The sequence below is a fragment of the Camelus ferus genome, chromosome 19, assembly GCF_009834535.1.
Source record: "Camelus ferus isolate YT-003-E chromosome 19, BCGSAC_Cfer_1.0, whole genome shotgun sequence".
NCBI classification, from domain to species: domain Eukaryota; kingdom Metazoa; phylum Chordata; class Mammalia; order Artiodactyla; family Camelidae; genus Camelus; species Camelus ferus.
The window spans coordinates 18,447,923-18,470,658 of NC_045714.1; the positions used below are offsets into that span (position 1 = coordinate 18,447,923).

Genomic DNA, 22,736 nt, shown 5'->3' on the forward strand with positions numbered 1-22,736 from the left:
AAAGCCAGATTTGGCCTGGGGGCCATAGTTGGCCAACCCCGATCTAGAATGTTCCACTGGTTCATTTATCCACATAGGCAAGGTATGTGTGATAGCAAAACAACTCGGGTCTGTCCTTTCAAGGGACCCTCTCAGGTGTAGGAAGAGAAAGAACCCTTTAAAGACAAGCGAATAAATAAAGTAAAACAACTCACCAGAACACCAGTGTGTCTAGGAAGGAAATTCCGACGCTGGATGCACCGACCACGACAATCTTGGCGTTGATAGTTATTTTCGGTTCCAACGTTAGTTTTCTGTTCGTATGGTTCAAGGCATAACTCACCTGGAAAAAAAAAATACAAAGAGAAAAAGGGCCTTGAGGAAAACGTAGTTGAGTCTGCACTCCCAAAATGGTGATTATGTAGCCAGGACATTACCAGCAAATCAAAGTGAAGGGTGCCCGTGCGCAGCCCTGAGGAAATTGACGGGAAGGCAGTTTTAAAAAACTCAGGTAAGAATATGGAAATACACCTACTACCGAGGCTGGTTCACATCAAATTCTTGATTTAGATCATTTTTGTCTTATTGCTGACAGATGTTGCATATAGAACTGAGGCCCCCTATGACTACAGATGATAAGGTAACTACACAAGAAGATAGACAAGCTGCTCCCTGAGAATCTATAGTTTTATCATAGGCCCCATCTTCCCTTCTGTCCAAGGTCCCCCTGAAACCCTGAACAATCAGACTTCAGGAGCTGGGTGCCTGACGCCAGGTACTAACTCACCTCCAATTCTCCGTTTCTCACACTACTCAGCACAGCGCCTTGTGCACAGGGGGTGTGGAGAAATATTCGTAAAATGACAAACATGTTGAATGACAAAAACATATTGAACAGTAAGGGTTGTTCAGTCTTTCGAATAACTGAGGGCCTCGGAGGACTCTCAGAAGCCCAGAAAGTAACTGGAGATCATTTTATTGTCCAGGTTTGAAAAAATTACCTGAATTGATTCGTTTGGCTCACTTTCCTGCAGAGGCTTCAGTGGGAGCATGAACGGTACAAAGGAAGGTTTTACAAGGAGGTGGTCGGGGTGCTCTTGAAAGAATGTTAGATTGTGTTGGAAGACCTTGGTTCTTTTTTAATTCATAAATTCAACACATTTTTATGTGATGTTTACTGTGATGCCTGGACAATAACAAGGTTGACAGCTGACTTCTCATCAGAAGCAATGGAACCCAGAAGTCAGTGGAGCGACATCTGCTCCAATGCACCCCATTGGGTTAAATTCTCATTCCATTAGCATTAACTCATTCTCTAGGCCAGAGATCTTCAAATTCTAGTAGATTCAAATTATTTTTAATTTTCTTAAACTCCTGAGATATTAGGAGTTGGAAGTCCAGCAGGCCGATGGCAAAGTCCTATAGAAAACTAAGCTACCAGCTACCCGCCAGTGCCTACGGCAGCATGGCTGTGGCCACGTGCTTTGCCATTTACCAGGTCAACCTGTGTAAGCTAGAGGATAAATGCCCGCTCTCTAGCTCTAGCTAGCCCAGTAACATGGAGCTAGAAAAGCATCTTGATTATAATGTATTAATAGAAATTCAAAACAAAGTTTGGAGGTTTTAGACTGTCTCCATAACTTGCATTGCTGGTGCCTCTCGGCATCTGCTTCACCCCCACTCCCACTTCTAACGAGGCACATGGTGGATTCTGGACAATACAGAACCTTCTTGCATCTTTAAGAGGGGACTCTGATTGACATAAACCAAGTCGCATAATCCTACCCTCGTTGGCCCATAATAGACATGTGACATATGCGGGCCTAATCAGAGTGAAGCCCCAGGCTTCTGTGTGATGGTATAAGAAGAAAAGCCTCTTGCCTTCCAGACGGTATGAGGTATAGATATGAAGCCTGAAGTGGTACAGTCATCATGCCACCAAGAGGGAAACCATCCTGCAGTGAAGCCCCAAGAGAATCACAATGCAACAGAACGGGAATTCTTTTCAAACCCGACCTGAAGCCCATGCTACCTTCAGCTACATGAGCAATAAATATCAGTCAGCTGTTGCCAAAACAGTGCTGTGTAACAAACCACCCCGAATGCATTGGTTTGAAAAAACTGCCATCTATTCTCACTCATGTAACACTGGGTCAGCTGGAAGAAGGCTGATGTCGGCTGGATTCATCTGGGTTTGGCTCTAGCCTGCAGATTCCAGACTGGCCTCACATCTCTTTTATCTCTTTTGATGAGAGAGAGTTGGGGCTATCCTTCTCGAGGCAAAGGTAACAGTGCAACAAGGGTAAAAGAGAATAAGCAATACTTCTTGAGCCTGGCCAAAGCAGGGCTGAGTCCAACACCGCCGAGCTGGGGAGGCAGTCTCACCTGTAGTGGGAGGACCCTCAGAGGCACACAGCAAGGGCACAGCCCCGGGGGGCGGGGGGGAGGCACAGCTGGGGAGAAAGATGCAGCCCACTGTGTTCCCTCGATTGTTTAGGCTGGTTTGTTTCTTTTCCACGCAACTAAAACCTTCCCAAACTGATCAACTTTCTAAATGACAATAATGAATGTCTCTAGTTTAGGTTAAAGAGTGAGTATCTCTTCTTCAAACAAATATGACTGATCGGTCCCGTGAGAATTTCCCGGGACAGGCCGATGAGAAATTCTGCAAGGAAACAGTCAATGCTGGTACACGTGGGTGCCACCGTGTACTGTGTTCTGGTTAATTCCCAAGGCAGGGGTGGCGGCAGCAGACTGGGTCTGGTGGTGCAGAGTTCAGAGGACAGGAAGCCGAGGTGGCGGGATGATGGCATCCAATCGCAGGTCTAATGAACAGACGTAAGATGCAAGCATCCTCACAGAGGTCAGAACCCAAGATTCCTGCCACAGGCGGTGTGCTCAGACATTCGCCTCTGCTGTCCGGAAGCATATGCTAACATCGAAACACGGGCAGTAATGAAATTCCCTGGTAAAGAATTAAACCCCATTTACAAAACGGCTCCTGAATCAACGACACAAAGGCCTGGGGAACAGAACAGAATGGCCTTTGTTTTCCACACAATAGCTTCAACACCGACAGCTGCCAGGCCTCAGAAATCACCTTCCTAACCGCTGAATACACAAGGTGGCCTCGGGTGTCTGTCGAGTTAGATCAGCACCAACGGTGGTGGGCGTCTCGGGAGGGTGATCGGACGCCACAGTGATTCTCAAGAAACCCAATTTTGTGCCCAGGCTGTAATTAAAAACAGATTCATCATCAGGTATGAAAAAGTGACCTGAAAAAGCCGCATTATTTTTTTCTTTTGTTAGGATAGATGGTTTTTAAATATCATGAAAAAAAAATTCTTTCCAGACTGGAAATGTCTTCCAGTGACAACTGCGAATGAAAACTGCTTCTGCTGCTTCACAAAGGGCTTGTTTTGCCCAGAAGCCGGAGGTGCGAGGCATCGTGGGAGGAGAGCAGAATGTGTCCACTTCCATGTTCCTTCAAACTACACGTTTTCACAGCCAAGAAAAGCAGACATGGAAGACCCGCCGAGCCCAGCCAGCTTTCCCTCTACTCGGTCTGATCACCTACCAAAAATGTCCCGGGCACTGGAGGCCCTGTTTTAGATTTTTGGTTTTGTTTTTTATTTCCTTAATAGTAGAGCAAAAATAAAAGCCATTATCTATTGACTCATATTTTATAGACAGAAATTAAATATCCCTTGTGATGGTAAATTACCAAAAATCAAACAGAGGCGTCTCTATAAGCTATTTAACTAGACACTGTGCCAGCGATACTATGGGTGAGAGATCAGATTCTTACCTCCATGGCCTTTTGAGACGTTTATGATTCTATTTTTCTAATGACATGAAGTCAGCCTTTTTAGACAAAAGGATGATTTTAAATATAGAGAACAACAGGTACCCCAGCGAGAAGGAATAAACCATGCATCACGCATAAGCTGACCTTTTAGGGCTAAAAGAGATGTTCCTTAAGATGGATTATGGCTCTCACAGTGAGTTTGAAACCCAAGCTTTAAGTTCCATCCCTTAGACGGGAGAGGAAAGAAAGATAACACGGGATTCCCCGCTGGGAAACTCGAGGGCTGGGCTCGAGGTGGGGGGAGGGGGAGCGCGGGGGAGGGGGGTGCACGCAGGACCTGGAGGGAAATGATGATAGAAGTCTGGTGGGGGGCTGTTGAGATGAGAAAATAAGGAATAGAAATGAGCACATGTTTAAGTTTTGACCTATTTGTTCGCAATTTCCTACGAGCTTCTGGAACAAAACACCATGTACACGTGAATGCGTGAGCCGCCCAGGAGGTCTGTTCCCTTCATTCATCAGGTCTGTCTGTCGCCCTCCACCTAGACGGTTTGCTTTCTGAGGTCAGGGGCTACATCTTTGTTTTCTGAGGCCCTTTTGTTCTAGTTTATTTTTGGTTTGTTTCTGCACAAGTCCTTCCGTAACATTGCTGGACATTCAATAAATGGTGAGAAAACAGACATGCGACATGCTGACTTTGCCTTCCATGAGCCCTTCTAAAAGGGTGTTGACATAATTTCTACTGATTCAAATTATTTCTCTTGGTTCTTTTCCAGTTGCTTAAATGACCAAACAAATGATTTAGACATAATTAGATCTACTTCGGATTAGGTTTGATCTTTTTAGTAAAAATGATACTGGCGTGCATCCTCACGTGAGTTTATGCTGTGATTCACATACATTTATCAACAGACCTTATAACACAGAGTTCTGAGTTTTCTGCATGCTTGTTAACTGTCCTGTGTGTACAAACAATCGGTCAAAATATATTTTATCTGATATACGTAGACCTGAGTTCTGTGTTTCCCCTTCTGGTCTGGTGTCTGTTGTACACTTAGAATGAATTAGAATGAGGAGGGAGGGTGCAGCTTGGTGGTCAAGTGTGTGCTTAGTCTGCACGAGGTCCTGGGTTCAGTCTCCAGTGCCTCTGCCAAAATAAATAAGCCTAATTTACCTCCCCCTCCCCCTCAATTTTTTTTAAATGAGTTGGAATGACAACAAAAGCATTTATGAAACTCAATTTCAACAACAGATCCCAAATCAGAAGTTTCTAAAATTATAAACAGTCCATTGAACTAGAAACAGTCAAAATAGATGCAAATGATCCCACACAGTAAACCCAATTCACACTGAAATGGGACGTAACAACATGTGTGGTGAACTTTTTCTAACGATACCATTTCATCTGGGGGTCACGTTCAGCCTCCAAGGTCACTGGACCGGGCATCATTAGCCTAGTGGCAAGGTTTGGGCTTGTTTCCTTAATTCTGCTACTGGTTGAAATGCTGAGCCTCTTTTCCTTAAATATCAGTTTCCTCGGGTGTAAAATGGAAGTAAATTACACAAACCTCTGCCTTCCTCAGCAGGCAAACATGGGAACTATTCATTAAAAAACGCCCACCAATACTTGGAGCTTTGCAGGCAAAGATGTTACACGCGGTAAAGTTGCACATCCTCTCACCCATCTGCAATATGAAAGGCAAATCTTCGAAAAACACATTTTAAAAGGGCAAAACAAGGCGCTCTGTTTTCAGCCCCACACCCGCGTGGAGATGGTTTTCCTTACAGAAAGCTGCCAACGACTTCAAAGGAGCTCCGTCCATGCAAGGAAATGGAAGATGGAAAGAGTCAGCGCCATTAGGAGTAGGATTTCTGAAATTCTTAATAAGCCTATTTTTGCTTTATAAATGTAATTTTTTTCTCCCTATGATTTTTCCATTCTCTCTCTTCTTTTTGAGAAGCCCCGTTTCCCAATTTGATCAAAGTAAATAATGACCAGTTGACAGCGCTATAAAAATCAGTGTCAGCTTCAGAGGTCAAAGTTCATAAGTTGACCTCTTTGGGGCAAAGTATCGCAATATTTACCACGTAAGTAAAGAGTAGGGAGATATGGACGCATAAACAAGGATCAGTAAGTCGCAAAGCTCTTCCGCAGATCCAAAATGCAACTCTGAAAAGCCTTTCTGCGAAAATCATTAAAAGGACTCAAGAGCATGATAGGAAGTCCGTCACCTCTGCCCCAGAAGAGCCGGGGCTGTCAAGACAGTGCCGTGGTTTTAAGCCTCGTTTTATGAAGGATTTTCTTACCTTTCTCTTTGTCAGGGAAAGGGCAGCTCGCTGCTAACGGTTTCCGCAGCTCCAGCCCTTGGGAAAATGCACACTGTTCTGTCTCTGTCACCTGCGGAGAGTGACGATGACTCCAGGACCCTTTCGGGCTGTCTCTCCTGTCACGGGGACGGGCACACTGAAAACGGTGCAACGTGGGGCCGAGGCTGGGCTGGGCTCACCGCAGCACTCCTGCCGCTGCCCCAGGCACACTCCGGGCACTCAGGAAAGGTCTGGGAAGAGAATGAGGCATGAATTTGGCCTCTGCAAAATTATTAGCAACACTACCCATGAAGGATTCTTTAAAGAACTATGATGCCTTTAATTCCTTTTCATTCTTCACGTGATTCCGGGCAACCAGTGGGAGCTTGAATCCCAGCTGAAAAAAGAAGATTCCTGTTTCAGGTAGGGTTGGGTACAACAGAAAACACAGCTTAAACGGGAAACAGTGGCTTTAACAGGATAGAAGATCATTTCTCTCTTCTGCAAAAGAAATCTCGAAACGCACAGCCCAGGGCTGTGGAGACAGAGCCACAAACTTATCAAAGACCCAGACTTCTACCTGCCTAGCTCCCCATCCTAGTGCAAGGCTTGCATCCTCAAGGATGGATGGCCCAGGATGGCTGCTGGGAATCCAGCCATCATGTCCTCATTCCAGGCAGCAGGAAGTAGAAGGGAGGAAAGAAAAAAAGGGCCCTCTTTCCAGTGAGCCACTTCCTTCAAGCTGCCTTCTCAAAATGGCCCTCCAACTACTTCTATTACCATCTCAGTGGCCAAAGCTGGGTCATACCGTCAAGTCAGATGCAAGGTAGGCTGAGAAACATATTCTCTTAGTTGGGTGCATTGCTGCCTTGAATAAAACTGAGACTCCATTACTAAGGCTAAAGGAAGGAATGGATATTGGAGGTAATGCATGGTCTTTGCTGTCATTCCTTAAGCCTTTATAATTCAATAAGAAAATTCGCTTAACTTGCATTTTTCTTATAAACTCCATTTTCCCCATCCCTCCTACACCCATAATTCCCACCTGGCAATTGTCATTATTCTGCAAAGGTTTTAAAAAGTTCAAGCTATTGCCATCCCACGACATTCAGTTCTAGGATGCATTTTTTCCCTGCATCAGCATCCCTGAAATCAGCCTCATGCACGATGCCATCTCAGCCGCTGGGATCAGTCAGGTGTCGGCAGTGACACAGTTGTCCTTTCTGGGCACGGGTGACTTGGTTATGGCTGTGTACTGTCATCATTTCCGGAAAGTCATGTGCATTATGTGACAACACGTGTTGAGTTTAACTGCTGCTGACAACGCCTTCAAAAAGATTACAGCATGATTTGGCATCGAAATGAACACTTATTGTGTTCCCAAAGAGGCCCGGAAACCGAGCGGCAGGGTGCAAATTTGACATTAGCGAAGCAAATGTTAGTCATTGGAGGAATGGCTGTAATTTCATATTTTCTTGCAATGCAACAATCAAGTGCCTTACAGGAACAAATAAAGGATGACAGGTACCTACAAGTAGATGAAGCTGTGTCACATTCTGGTTCTGAGACACATGCAAAATTTTTTTCCCATCACACGGCAAACAATGCAGCTGCTGGGGATGTAGACTGGCTCTCCTGTCTGAATAGACGAGAGACATTTCAAAGCAGTAAGACTTCCACGATTGATTCCTATTCCGTTCAGGGCTCTCCTGAAGACACTGTGTCACAGTTTAATTGGCCGTGTTTTTTTCTTAGTGGTACAGAAAGGTACAGTCTTATAATAATGACATCTTAGATTTGATAAAGGTGATTAAGTTCACTGGGTTTTAATTAAATAACAGCCGGAACAAGTAGCTCAGGTGATCATCGGGAACGTGATGGCTTTGATGCGATACCTGAATGTTGGTGAGGGAGATGCACCGTTGGCTTTTCAGACACGGAGTCCCACAGATCCACAGCGTGGGGCCGGCCAGCACACGCGCCAGGATACCCAGAACTGGCTCCACGCCCTCTCTCCCCACCTGGAGGGAGTGATGCCACGTGTTTAGAAACATCCTCTGGGCCCCCACGTCATGCCCAGCGGATCCTGTCCGTTAGGGTCCACGCATCATTTTCGGTACAGTGTCGGCCACACACTCTGGGGTGAGCAGACGGGGAAAGGCAGGCAGGAAGCAGATCCGCGCAGGGAGATGGTTCTCGGCACCAGTGAGCTGCCCTGCGTTGCTCTGAAAGCTACGGGTTGCTACTATATGATATCCGTGTCTCCTGAAAGAATTCATTGACTTAACATCCAGCTGCCCAGCCATTCTCAGCTCCCACACGCCCACGAAAGAGCCGCCTGGAATGGGATGAAAGGAAGGCATGGCCTCAGAGGTTTCGCAAACACTCCAATTCCAAGGCGATGGAAGGCATTCTTCCTGCGAAACAGTGCCCGTCTGAAATGACGGCAGTCTTCCTCGAGGCGTCTGAGGGTGAAAATGGGCCTCCATGTATTAAACACAACATGCACTTGTGTGTGTGTTTATAGTACGGAATTTGGATGCCTTAATGACAGGTAATGAATCAGAGAAATATAGGAAACGATCGGAGGTAAGTTTATTCTCTTGAGACTTCTGCTAAGTGAAAAAAGTTGTGCTGTTGGTTGTGTTCACTTCCTAAAAAAATGTTTGTGGGGAATGTGTGAGGTGTCATCTGTCTGGACATTACTAGATTAAAGAGAGAGGACTTCGGGTCATCCATCCTTCTCTTTCAATCCCATTTCGTAAAGGGTGGTTCCCGTGGCTTACCAGGGGTGCGAGAACAGCTGATGATCAGCCACAGGCTTTAAAATATTTCACATTAAATATCCTGGCAATAGACTGGAATCTGCCTTCATTCCCATAGAAGCAACTTACAAATATACAACAAGGAGTTTCTGTAGCAAAGAGTCATTTCCCCAGTGTGAGAAGCAATACCAGGGAAAACAATGTTTGTATGAAATCAATATTCTAGCAACAAGGCCGGTCTGACTTGCTGGTGGAGAAGGCAGCTGAATACGTGGAGTGATTCTGAGGGCACTGGCATAATTTATTCAGAATCCTGATGCCTGAAATTCTCCCATCTGCTTTGATGTAGAGCTTAATTCGAAAATTTCAATTCAGCAAATTCACACTGAGCACCTGCCACGCACCTAGCAGCAGCCTTAGGGCTGAGGTAAGAATCAGGCATGGCTCCTGTCTAAGGAATTCTCCTTCGGTCAGCAGACAGACATGTAAACAAATAAAAGGCAGTGTGTGTGATAAAGGCAGTGTGTCAGAGAGCTATGACTGTGTAACAAACCCACCTGGGATCGAGCGGATTAGAAGAACGAGCACTCACTGGACTCATGATGGCGGGAAGTCAGGGAGGTCTTCATGGAGGGAGCGGCAGCGGATGTGGGATTTAGAATGAATATAAGATGTTCCCCAGGTGGACAAGGGCAAGAACAACTCTCCGGATGGGAGGGAAAAGCCCGTGTGCGGGTCTGGAAGGGGACACGTCCCACGGAAGGACAGATTAGTCTCCACACATGCGTTTCCAGATGATGTCCTCAGAGGCAGACTGGTCCCGCACGGGCCCAGGGAAGCAGACATGGAGGGGACAGGTGGGGAGGGAGGAAAACCTCTGGTGCCTCTGGGTGCCTCTGGGTGCGGAGTGAGATGGGAGCTTTCTGTTCTCCTGGGGACGGGCTGCGTGCTCGGGTTGGGTCCATGGCTATTTGTTCGGCTGGTTTAGGTCTCGGTTCCTCTGCCGGGGCAGGAGGAGCTCACTTTCCTGAGATCTCCTGTCCGAGTGAGTGCTGCTCCACGGAGGCCACTTTTCAAGCTGGCTGTCTCCCCAGCATTTCTTTATTTTCACTCTTGGACCCTTTTCCATGCACACTTGCATGTCCTGCAAGCCAGCTGGAGCGCACGACTGCGCTCTCGTTTCTAAGGTGTGCCTTCCGGCACGCACGCCTCAGTCTTTCCATCGGGCTCTTTATTTCCCCCGACATCCAATTGTGTCTCGGAGCTGGTCTGAAGCAATCCTGCATTCCTCTTTCATCTCTGGATTCTCTTTCACGTGACTTTAAATTTCTGCACACCAGAAGGTTTGCTCGGCTTTTGTGAGAGCAACACAATGACTGTTTTGAAAGGCTGAGCCTTTCTGAAAATTCCGACGAAGCATGAATTCTAAGGCTCAAAACAAAGTTCAAAGGAACCTGGTCAGAATCCATGGGCCAGTCTCTTGGTTGGAGGGAAGGACTGGCGGGGAGGAATAAACAGACTCAGCGTCTCTGAAAACTGACACGAAAAGAGAGTGAAGCAGAAACCTTTACAGGAAGGCCAGCGCGAGTGGGCGCGGTCAGCGCCCAGCACAGGTGGGGACAGGTTTTAGGAAAGCACGGAGGCCGACGCCAGCCACTCAGATGCCTCGCATCCGATCAGGGAAAGCAAACGTCTTGGTTCCACTGCTGATTCTCGGGGAGAAGGGGAGCTAACTGCACGGAAGAAACTGGCGCGGAAACTGCCCACGCCTTTCCTTCTCCTCATTCTCTGAATCGGTTTCTGACGGTTGGGGCAGCACTGCGGGGCAACACTAATCCCGCGCTCTCCACGGAAGCGTCTCCCTCACAGTAAGACAGTAAGTGTCTACGGCATCTGAAGCCACCAGGCACACGCGCGTGCACACGCACGGCAACGGCAATCCTGCGGCAGCTAATTAGCACAAAAGGCCAGGCCGTGCCTGGAGGGCCTAAGAGGGGGGCTGGCTGGAACTCCTGTGGGAACCACCCCTGGGAAGGCAGGTGTCACCTGCAGGGTGTCTGAGACTCCACATACAGGACCAAGCAGCAGTCCTTGGGAGAGTGTCCCCCTTGGCTCGCTCTGCTGTGTATTCTTCAAACACAAACTATATATGGAAAACAACAACACAGCAGCAACAACTAAAACCTCCCTTGGTGGGACACGAGGGAAGAGGCGAGCGTGCTGCGCGGTCCTCACACCTGGGCACGGCTGACTTCACGCTCCAGTGCAAAGACAGCCCAGAACTTTTCATTTCTCACATGCGCGTCAGCGGTAAACAGCCCCAGTGCTCGTGTTAATGACACCATCTGGCGGCTCCCATAACTGTGTGGCGTTCGGCTTCCAAACAAGATGTAATGGCAGCAACACATGAAACCCACTGACATTTACAGTAAGGAAATTTATTATCCGCCGTCGGTTTGTATAAATGTGTTTGCATGACTGCTGGGGCTATAAAATCATCACCTTTGCCAGGCAAGAGAAGGTGCAATAAATAATGGATTTTAAGCCATGCATGTTCTACCAAATCATTAAACATTTATCGCGCAGGGACAATAGCATCTTAAGCAACAGTTACCACTTGAAAAATTAATGCCACTTTTGAGGCTTAAATGAAAACCGTTTAGTCTAAGCTTTAATGACTTTTAATATGGTTCAGGACAGAACACAAGGATTTTATCATTCTTATTTTTTAGTTGAATATGATATGTGCATGTATATAGCTCTTTCATAATAATTTTCTCTTGAGAAACTACCAGTCTAGGCTCTTTTGTCTAAAAAAAAAATACTCAAAAATATAAACTGAAATGTTTCATGAAAAGAAGCATTGTTAAAAGCTTTTCAAAACCAGAAATGACAAAAGAAAGCTTCCAGGGGGCCAGTCTTCCCTTTAAAACCCTTAATGGATTAGTCAGTTATGGCTGCAATTAAATCATTTTAACTTTGAATTAAGGAAACAAGTAAGTATAAAGTCAAAACCGACCAAATCCCTCGAGGGACCCAGCCACATTTGTCCCCTTTACTTAGTCCTTTAAAATGCTCTCCCCACAGGGCGTCCAGCCATTTTCTCCTTTCTGCTTGTGCTGTGGGGATCCACGGCTTTTTAAAAAAATCCGTGGAAACAACAATTCAAAACACAGACAGAGCGGGGGATGGCTGTCGGCTTTACCGAGGATTCATCAAACAATACTGTTTGATTTGAAGGAACAAAGAGAAACCTAGGTGGGAACTAGGTGGGGACTGGTTTGCCTTCTTCTGGCCACGGAACAGGGAAGGCGTAGAGCCAGGGCCCTTCCCCACACCTCCCCGAGGAGGGGAACCAGCAGACCAAGTCCGGACCCAGGCTCCACTGTGGGAGGCTACGACCGGGAGGCGTTCTCGGAACAGCACCACCTCAACACGTAAGAGGTCACCCAGCGAGAGGAGACAGAGGAAGCTCGGTGCTTAGTGAGCAGCACTGTGTTTAAAAAAAATAGTTTTAGGCAGACCTCGAGAAATGATGGAACTAGAGACTCTCGACTCCCCCGCCCCTCCAGACACACCTCCTGGACAGGAGGCCAGGGAGGGCTCTCTGGAAGGGGCGTCCCTGTAGGAGGGGACGACGGTCTGCAGGACAGTCCGGAGGCCCACGCGCGAGCCCTGCTGCCATCGCTGAGTCAGTGGAAAGGCGAGCCGGCATTTCCACCTTCCTCCCCAGTGCTGACCGGCACCCCGACCGCTCCATGGGCTGCCCCACCGTGCGCCTGAGGGTTGAAATCCCAGGTTTTGTCAAGATGACACTGTGAGGGCGGCTTCCCTGCTTGTCAAGGAGGACCATCCATCCTTTAGAGAACTTCAGAGCCCGGCCAGGGCAGACAGGGGGCGGGTGGCCACCGCCACCCACTGCCGTCCTAAGTGCCCACGGAGGTGCCCATCCGCACGCCCACGAGTCCCTACTGCACGAGGGAGTGACCCCGGCCACCGCTCTGCTGGGTCATGTGGACGTGAACCCCGTCCACTGGGACTGTGGTCCTGTTACGACGTGACAGGTATTGCTTGAGACTTGACCTTCAAACAAAAGCACGAGGCGGGGGGTTGGACTCAAGCAGTTCCTCTGCCTACTGTCCTGAGAGGGCTCAGCACGCACGCCCTGCCCTTCCATCGGTCCTGAGTAATTTCAGTCCTTCCCAGGGCTCCAGCTGCGGTGGTGCACGTGCTGGAAGTGGCTGCCAGCGCCCCCGGGCGGGGCAGAGGAGGGACACACAACATCAAGAGAGCCCTGCCCTTTTCTTCCAAAGTGGCGCTGGTGCCTGGATGAACCGATCAGCCTCCACGCGTGTGTGTGTGCGTGTGTGTGCGCGCGTGTGCGTGAGCAAGACACACAGAGACAGACAGACGGAGGGGCAGAGACAGAATGTGCAGCAAGGCAGAAGCAGCTCTCCTGAGGGTGAGATACAAGCTGACAGTCTGAGTGCAACTGGGAAATGAGGGAAAAAAAAAAATGAACAGTTAACAATGAAGAAAGAGAAACAAGAAGCAATTCAACAGATGTATGTCATTTCTGCTCTTCGGCCAGGGCCGGTTTTTCTTGTTAATTGTATCACCTATTCTCTCCTTGTATTGATAATTACATAATTACATGAGACAGATGGGCGGCAGAGCGTACCCAGATGGGGAGGACGTAAACAGGCTGACAAATTGCTTATTCTTGAGCAGATTACAAAGAATTATTTAATAATACATAGATTTCTATACTCTACACATCTGTTAAGTAGAGCCTTCAAAACAGCAGTTACTTTGTCATTTTTTTTCTTACAACGCCCTCCCAGGAATCTGTGGGAGGCCCACTGCCATCAGGTAAAACGTCTGACCTTTTCCAAACATTTGGATACATGAAATTCTAAACTCTCATCTTAGTCCCCGGGTTTCCCCTGCCTCTTAAAACATAGAAATCATCATTTTAAGGAGAATTGCAATCCCACATGGCATTAATTCTGCTTTGAGCAAACTGTGGACAAAACACGAGGTGGAGGTTGCTTTAAGAACAGAATCTGAAACGTTTCAATTGCATCTGATGGGCTTCTTGCATGAACTTCTTTTAAAATAGCCGTGAAGTAAGAGACAGAGCAACAGCGCCGGGTCCTTGGGGCTGTGCCCACGGAGGGCGGGCTCTCGTGCAGGGACACGTTGCATTGCTGGGGGGTGTGACAGAAGTGAAACCAGCTCCTTCCTCCCGGCCCTCACAGCGCCTCCCTGCCCCATCAGATCAGGCTTCAGTGACCCTCCCGGGAGCTCTTTCCTGCCCCTGCGCCACACCCTCCATCCCCGCCTGGGCTTCCTTCTTGCCCCGCCTGGCACAGAGCGTCCTTGTCCGTCTCTCCACTGTCTGCCTCCCACTGGCTCATGGGCACCAGGCAGCAGGGGTTTGTCCGCTTTCTTACTGCTGCGGCCCCAGTGCCAAGGATGGGCCCAGCACGTGGCCAGCACACAGTGAGTCTCGATGGAACAAATGACGTACATTAATTCTCCACCTCCAAGCTTCCCAACAGCCGCGTGGAGCAGACCCAGGCCCGTGGTCCAGGCAGGAGCTGGGGCAGAGGATCCTGGGCACGCAGGGGCTGGCATGACCCTGGGAAAGACGAGCCCAAACCACGGTGTGCATCAGAGCTGGGGACAAAGAACAGAACACCTAGACACAGTGACGTGGCGGGGCAGGGGCCCGCCTGGCTCTTGGGGAGACCCTGGGTAGGGGAGGACCCTGGGTAGGGGAGGCAGGTGAGGAACAGAACTCCGGGACCAGGCTGTCACAACCCGCTGTGGTCTCAGGGTTGACGACGGGGAGACATGCTTGGAAATTGAGCACTTCTCTAGGAACATTTTCGGATGGTGTGTGTTGTTTTGTGTGTGCACGTGTATGTCAGAGGGAGGGAGAGAAAGAGAGAAGAAGAGAGAGAGGCTCGTGGGTTCATAAGCAGCTTTTGAGAAGACTTGGGTTTGAAACCTAATGATGCGGTTTAACAACAGGATGAATTTCAAGACCACCAGTGGTTGTGGGGATTAAATGAACTAATTCATATAAAGAACACAGAACAGCATCTTCACGTCTAACACGGAACAAATGGTAGCTATTCATACTTTTCCTGACTTCACTCGGTCGTTCTGAATTTTGGCATATTTTATTTTGAAAAGAAATATAATGAAACTAATTGGATAGTCTCGTTGAATTACAGAGTGCTTTATGTTCTATTCTGCAAAGTCAATATTCAGAAGAAATGTTTTAATTCCCTCTAACACTAGTACTAGACACAATCAGCTTTGTTTATGTATATTTCCTTCCTGTTTGTGTCTTATGCATGCTTATTTCTATGCAGCTGAAATGAGCTCATAGTGAAATCACACACATACACACACACACACACACACACAGACGCATTTGGTCACTCAGGGCCTGGAGGTGCTTTTGGAATCTGGGCCTGCTGGGCTACATCCCCCATCTGCTCTCCTGTCGGGGCGGGTCCCTCGAGGCAGGCCAGCTGGGAAAGAGAAGCCAGGCCCCTAGTGTCCCGTCTCTCTTGGGACTCAAGGGAACCCGGATCTCGGCGTGGCTGCCCTGAGTGGAGCCAAGGGTTCCTGGGCAGCATCCTCCAGGGCAGGCAGCTCTCAGGGGGCTGCGCACAGAGGGGGGTGGGGTGGGGGACAGACGGCAGGTACCTCCCCCTGAGGCGACAGAGGGACACAGAGCCAGGGCAGGGCAGGTTGAAGCCCCCCCGTTCCAAACTCCGTCAGCCTCTGGGATGTGCTCTTGCCTTCGGGGTGAACCAGATCACCCGAGTGTGTGTCTGTCTGTCTATGTGTCTGTCTCTAACCTCAGTCCTACCAGCACAGAATGACCCAAGACCCAGGGTGTGTGGAGGAAGGCCATAGGCAGCAAATGGATGCAGTTGTCAGCTGTCCGTCATTCCAGGGGATGTGCGCTCAGGCCATCTCCTCGACCTGCTCACAAAGTGTAATTTGTGGTAAATTCTAATACCCGGCTCACTTTTAAAAACTGATAGTCACTTCCGGCTTCAAGGAGGCACCACACCAAGGCCTGAGGCCTGGTGGTGAAACTGGGGGGGAGCTTTCGACCAGCAGAGCTTCACTGTGGGGACCAGAACGAGCTGCCTGAGACCGCTTCCCGGAAGCTCGGCTCCTTTGGGGTAGATACATAAACTGCCATAAAAACTTGGATTGTAACAACCACCACGGGGATCATGTCAATGCACTGAGTTATATTTAAAAACACACACAGAAAACAAACAAAACCTGGGACATGACTGAAGCACCGAAGGCAGGAGCAACGGGGTGGCCGGTAGTTGGCGGTCATCAAGCGGCCATCACACGGCCCGCGCCCGGCTGGCGGGACCCGGCCCCAGGGCGGCTGACTCCGCTTTGACATCTCAAACAAGCAGCCATAAAACCCTTTATGGCTCCCATGCCCCTTCCATGCCTCACTCGGTCCGTTTTCTCCCCTGGGTTTAAGGCTTTCTTTTTGTCTTCTTCTTGCTTGCTAGGTTAGTTACTATGGAGGTCTGACATCAGTAACCTTGACTCAGCTTAATGGTCTTGACGCAACGGACAGGGTAAAGGTTTTATTCTTCCTGAAGGGGGTTCAACCCCAGAGAACAGCAGCGGCCTGAGGAGTGAGGCCCGAGGGCTTCAAGCTGTTTGTCTGATGGAGGTGGGGGGGCACGCCCTGGGAGGGGGGAGCGGGGGGGGGGGCACACCAGCTCCCTGGGCCAGGCGGCCGGGAAGGCCACGCCTCCAGACACCCCGAACTTCAGCTTCTAGGGCTCAGGTAATCCTTTGCCGCTGATGAACACAAATGCCGTTTCCCCTTCAGATTTGGTGAGTGTGTAAACGGCGATAAACTCAGGCAGCTTTATGAAAATTCCTAAAATGTGCAAGACTTTTAATCCATCTGAGCTCAGTTTGAATAAAACCTCTCAAGGTTCTTGGTCTGTTGGGGATTTTTTCCTAGTCTTTCACATCCGCCAAGAAATCGTATCTTCCCTTTTTTCAACTAGAATTTATTAACAAGATACAACATCTAGAAGCTTTCACAAAAGACCTAGTAGTTAGACTTACGATACTTTATAACACGGGCATCTGTTGACATAAAATCACTTCATAACGAACGGAGCTGTGTTTTTATAATTCCTCCAGGGGCCGGAGGGAGCGGGCCAGCCCACGAGGGGCTTCTCGATCTGTGCTCTGTGTGCATATTACTGTTATCATTATAGGCGGGTCTTGTTAATATTAACAGATGCAGCTCATTCCTGCCAAGTCCCTGTTGACTCGCGGCCCCTCCTGACCCTTCCGGCAGCAGCCAGGCGACACCAGGCATCGGACAGACACGCCTTTTCGTTTCAAGGCAGACAGCAGGTTGAGAGGCTTTTGAGTCTCACAGGAGCCTGAATTTGAGTACCAAAAGTCAGAGTTGATGCTTCCAACAACAGATGTCAGAAGAACACATGGTGATGGCAGAGTCTGTGGTCGCAAGACTGGAGGCGGAGGAAAGTCGGAGGGAAAGAGAGAGAGGGAGGGAGAGAAATGCAGGATAGGGCCCTCCTTCCCCCGGGTAAGGCCGTAAAGTGGAAGGGAGAACAGGACCCCGCAGTAGCTCTGCAGAGCACGGGGACGCCCGGCCATCTGTCCTGAGAAGAGTGGCGCCGGCTGAGGGTGGGGCCAGGGCAGGAAAGAGGATGAGGCAGGTCGGAAGCTTCCCAAAGCCCAGAAGGGTGCAGAGGGAGGAAGGGCCAGAGAGACAGGGGAGACCCAAAGAGATATCCAGGCTGTGAAGAGGCTGGAATCCCCTGCTGTGAGCAGTGAGGGCTGGTTGGGAACCTGGGTACCAAAGGGAGGGATGGCTGAAGACAAGCTGAAGGCCTGAAACCCAGGGGGTGCCTGGGAGGACAGGCACGACCCGCGCACCAGACAACTGCCGTCCGCGATGCTGTGACACCTGAAAGCTTTGAGAACCGTCCCCCCAAAATAAGAGGGAAATTCCAGAATGGACTCCGTTTAAACACTGACTGGCCAAGTTGACCCAGGCTTGACAGAGATGACTTTTGCTCCCATCAGGAGGATTGGAGGCTCCGAGCAGAGGTTCTGTCGAACTGGAGGAACACAGGGAAATGGAAGACCACTGGCCATTTGCACGCCTGATTATCTATCTTAAAAATCTACATCTCACGATAAAAGCAAGTTCCTTGGGCTGACGGTCTGCTGAGTTAAAGCAAACACCCTGCAAGGGGAAACCATCTTCTTCAAGTCGGGAACAATAGCTTTCATTTTCAAATTCTAAAACATTGTGCTTTTCGATTAAAGACAGGAGCTTTACCTTCAACCTAGCAGAACCGTTTCTAGGAATTCATTGAAAGGAAATCGTGATGAGTCATAAGGATGGACAGGGTAGCACTGTTTATAATGACAAAAAATTTGGGTAAAACATTAGGCAATTGGCTACAAGTAACAGTGGTGGGTCTTGGGATCTGGCGTCCTTGGGCTGCAGTCCCAGAGCCTCAGCCGGGCAGCTGCATGGCCTCGGGGAGGCTGATGTCACACAGGACCATGAGGCAGGAAGACACGGACGCTACATTGCAAAGCAGCTCCTCCGGGGAAAATGGCAAAGCAGGTGGGCAAGCACAGGCTGAGTGGCTTTTAAACCCCTGATTGACTGTGAAGCTATGAAAGGGTTGGAAGAATGGGCATAAGGGATTTTTCTGGAAAATTCCTCAATAAGAACTATTGGGACGCTCTGGGCCCCAAGCCACTCCACCCCTAGGAGGAAGGAGGGGGGCTCGTCTTTCACTCCAAGTCACAAGAAAGGTGTCTGGGAGCCCCCAGGATCCTGCAGGGAGCGCCCATCGTCAGTGGACTCGGCGCAGCAGGGTGCGTTTCCCACCCAAGGATGCTGAGATTCCATGGGCCGGCCTGCTGCCAGGTCCCCGAGGGGAAGGGGCTAAGTCTGCCCGACCGACGGCCTCAGCTTTTACCAGAGGTTCTTCCTGCAGGGCCACCTCGAGGGGCAAGAAAGACTCAGGCCGCCCAGCTGGAGGGTGACTGCCCGCAGCATGGAAGCACAGGTGGTGGGCCGAGTGACAAGAATCTCCGAAGGCACCCCAGCCACAGTGAGGGGGGCGTGGGCCACAGAGCAGGAGTCACCCCCCGACACTGTGCTGGGTCCAGTGCAGACCTGCCTGCTCCCCAACTCTTCCTCCCTGCTCTGGCCCCAATTCCAGAAGGACCAGAAATAGAGCCAAAATATAATTAAGAAATGAACAAGCTTTAAAAAATAAATAGACCTAAACAATAAGCTAAATAAATGCTCAGCAGGTGGGGGCCTGGTGAGTTAGAGAGAGGAGGCCCCGTCCCCCTTCCCCAGCCACGGGCGTCAGTCGGGGTCGCGGGTGGCCTCTCATCTTTGGATGAAAATTGAGTTTTGATTTGATCCATGAAATGAAACTGGACATTTTATGGAACTACGTTTTGTGATTTGGAGTGACCCACACAACTGTAAAAGACTAATACTGGCCAGAAAAATCACAGGACTTGCCCACTTTCTATCTGGGTGCAGGGGAAGCCCAGCTGCGGTGAACGTATCTACAGGGGGTCGGGAGACAGAAATGGACCTGGAGATCGTCATTCTGAGTGAAGTAAGTCAGAAAGAGAAAGAAAAATACCATATGATATCACTCACATGCGGGATCTAAAAAAAAAAAAAAAAAAGAAACAGAAGAGGACACTAATGAACTGCTCTACAAAACAGAAACAGACTCACAGACATAGTAAATAATCTTATGGTAGGTTACGAGGGCAAAGGAGATGGGAAGGGATAAATTTGGGAGTTTGAGACTTGCAAATGATAACCATTATATATAAAAAAAGATTAAAAAAACAGATTTCTTCTGTATAGCAAGGGAACTATATTCAGTATCTTGTAATAACCTTTGATGAAAAATACGAAAACGAATGTATGTCTGTATGTGCATGACCGGGACAGGACGCTGTGCACCAGACATTGACACTGCTGCAACTGACTCTACTTCAAGTTCTAAGAAAAGCAGGCGGCCGGTGCCTAGTGCTCATCCCCACACGTCGCACTGGCCTCACGTCCAGCTACATAACCAAACCTCTCCTAACCTCAGTCGCCTCTGACGCAAGAAGGAGCAAACAGCACACAAACTTCTGTGAGATCAAGGCAAGATAACCCAGGAGGCCCGTCACACGGTGCAGAGGGAGGGATGGCTGGTCAGAGGAAGAGGCAACCCCCCAAACGTTGCTCTGGAATCCTTGGTGACTTGCAAAGGTGTTCACAGCATAGTAGGGGGATGTATGTTTCAAAACACTGCATGCTAGTGACCCTGTATTTAATTGTATGTTTTTTTTTTCATGGAAAATAACCTAGAAGTAAAAACACCAAAATATTGACAAAGGTGATCTACAGAGAGAGGAGTGCAGATTTCATCCATTTTTTCTTTCTACTGTTTTTTCCTAAAATTTCTACCGTAAATGTGCATGGCTTTTGTAACAACATATATTATTTTAATCAAAGGGGAAAGATGCAACTTCCCTAGTCGGCATCTGCAGCTCTAATTGTCCCCTTTGTCATTTTATGTCCCCAGCTACTTTAAAATACACAAAGCAATGCTTCCTGTTGGCGGCCGTGCCGTCCCCCTGGAAGGCGGATTCTGAGGAAGCCACTTAGCTGCGAAGGCCAGTTCCTGCCTGGAGCTCAGGTCCACCCAGGAGCCTTGCTTGGCGTCCAGAGCTCTGCAGCCGGCAGCTGGTGCCTCCCACCCCGAGGCACCTCTGGACCTCGGCGCACTCATTACCCTGGCTCTGCAGGGAACCGAGTGCATTTTTTCCCTCCTACTGGGTTGTGGCAAGAACCTCACCAGCCTCCAGGAAAGCCTCAGAATTTTCTTTTCTGTTGGGAGCTGTCTGAAAAGCAGTCACATTACTAAAGGTGGACTGAAACAAAGGCCACGCTGGGGTTAAAACCAGGAAGTGCTCCCCATCATTCCTGGGATCTGGACACACATTGGCTGTGCCGTCGGAGCTCTCCAAAACGTCAGAGCGGCCCCTGGGAGGCAGGTGGACGAGAGAGGGTGAAGCAGGGAAGATAAGGGCAGGAGAGATTTTATTCCAGAAAAATCTCTGCTTTCAAAAGGACTGAAGCTGTGATGGGTGGTGAACTGCCAGACCTGTGTGGTCCTCTCTCGAAGCTTCACTCCTAAAATTGAAGAACAGTGAGGTTCACAGTCCATCCATGGCCTCGAGTTGACCAGCCCTTCACCACTTAATAGCAGGAACGCTGGGCCCGATCTCAGAATGAGAGAGAACAAAACGGTGCTGCCACCTGGGAAGGTAACTGGGAAGTTCCTCAAAACGTTAAATGTAGAGCCACCATGCGGCAGAGCAATTCTCCTCCTGGGTGTAGCACCCAAGAGGAACTGAAACATACATCCACATAAAACCCTGTGCCCAAGGTCCACAGCAACATCGTTCACTGTAGCCACACAGTGCGAGAACTCACATGCCCATCGAGTGATGAGTGGATAAATAAAACGTGATGTGCCCACACAACTGAATATTATTTAGCAGTAAAAAGGAATCAAATACTGATACGTACTACAGAATGGATGAACCTTGAAAGTACACTAAGTGAAAAAAGACAATCACAAAATACCACACACTGTATAATTCCACTCATACAAAACGTCCAGAACAGACGAATTCATGGAAACAGAAAGCAAATCAGCAGCTGCCTAGGGCTGGGGGTGGGACTCCGGGGGGGACAGGCTAATGGGCTTCTTTGAGGGGTGACAAGAAGGTTCTAAAATGAGATGGTGATGATTGCCCAACTCTGTGACTATACTGAAAACCAATAAATTGTTCAATTTAAATGGGTGAATTGTATGGTATCTGATTTATATCTCAATAAAGCTGTTAAAGAGAGAGGAGCGGAGGGAGGGAGAGGATGGAGGAAGATGGAAGAGGAGGAGGGGGTGGGGAGAGAGAGACTGACTAACCCACAACATCTATCTTAGAAAATGATGATGAGATGTAGGGTTGACTGACTTTTGACAATACTGAGATGTTAAGAAGTCACTTTACTTTTCACCATTTCTTACCACACCCTAAAGACCTCATCCGGCCACTCCAGGGCAGCCCAATTTCTGAAGTGTCCAGGCTTGCCCATCACACCGCCAGTGCACACCGTGTCCGTCCCTCAGCTCCCAAACTGACCCCCATTTCTCGTCCTGGGCATTTATGTGAGCACTCCGTAACAGCGCCACACACAGCACGGAACTGAATGCGGGATATGCGCTACGCAGGGGAGGGTTCTTTTCCTCCACCTTCCCCAGCGGTTGCCAGTGCAATTTCGAAAGGTTTATAGCAACAACAAGCTGACGCGGCAGAGAGGGCAGTGCAGATGGCCTGGCTCAGCGGCTGCGCAAAAGCCACCCCTGGGCTCCAACCCGGTCCCACATGTCTGCTCCTTTCCAGTCAGCCCCGTCCGGGCCCGGCTGGCACAGCATCGCACCACAGCGTGGGTGACTCGGCCAACAGGAAAGCCCAAATTGCTTTGGGGGAGGCCAGTTATCTGGGGGTCACCTTTTGATTACGAGGCTGGTGCCCCAAATCTGGGAGATTCCAAAAGGTCTCTCTCTGCCAGGCTGCCATCTCTGTGGTCTGGGTTTCCTCCAACAAGCCATGACATCGGTATTTTAACTTTTTAGATAAGAAAGCAGGAATGATGGTACGGGTCTGGGCATCCAACTGGCGGTCAATGAATTAGCCTTTGGATGAGTCGC

General features: G+C 49.1%; 1 protein-coding gene across 1 annotated transcript in view; it reads right to left on the minus strand.

Annotated features, from left to right (window-relative positions):
- The window catches only part of CFAP61 (cilia and flagella associated protein 61), a 257,985-nt gene that overhangs the window by 113,772 nt on the left and 121,477 nt on the right, over nt 1-22,736 (minus strand). Inside the window, exon 18 of the mRNA XM_032461749.1 lies at nt 195-322. Within this exon, the coding sequence (XP_032317640.1) occupies nt 195-322 (128 nt within the window). The remainder of the gene's footprint in view (nt 1-194; nt 323-22,736) is intronic.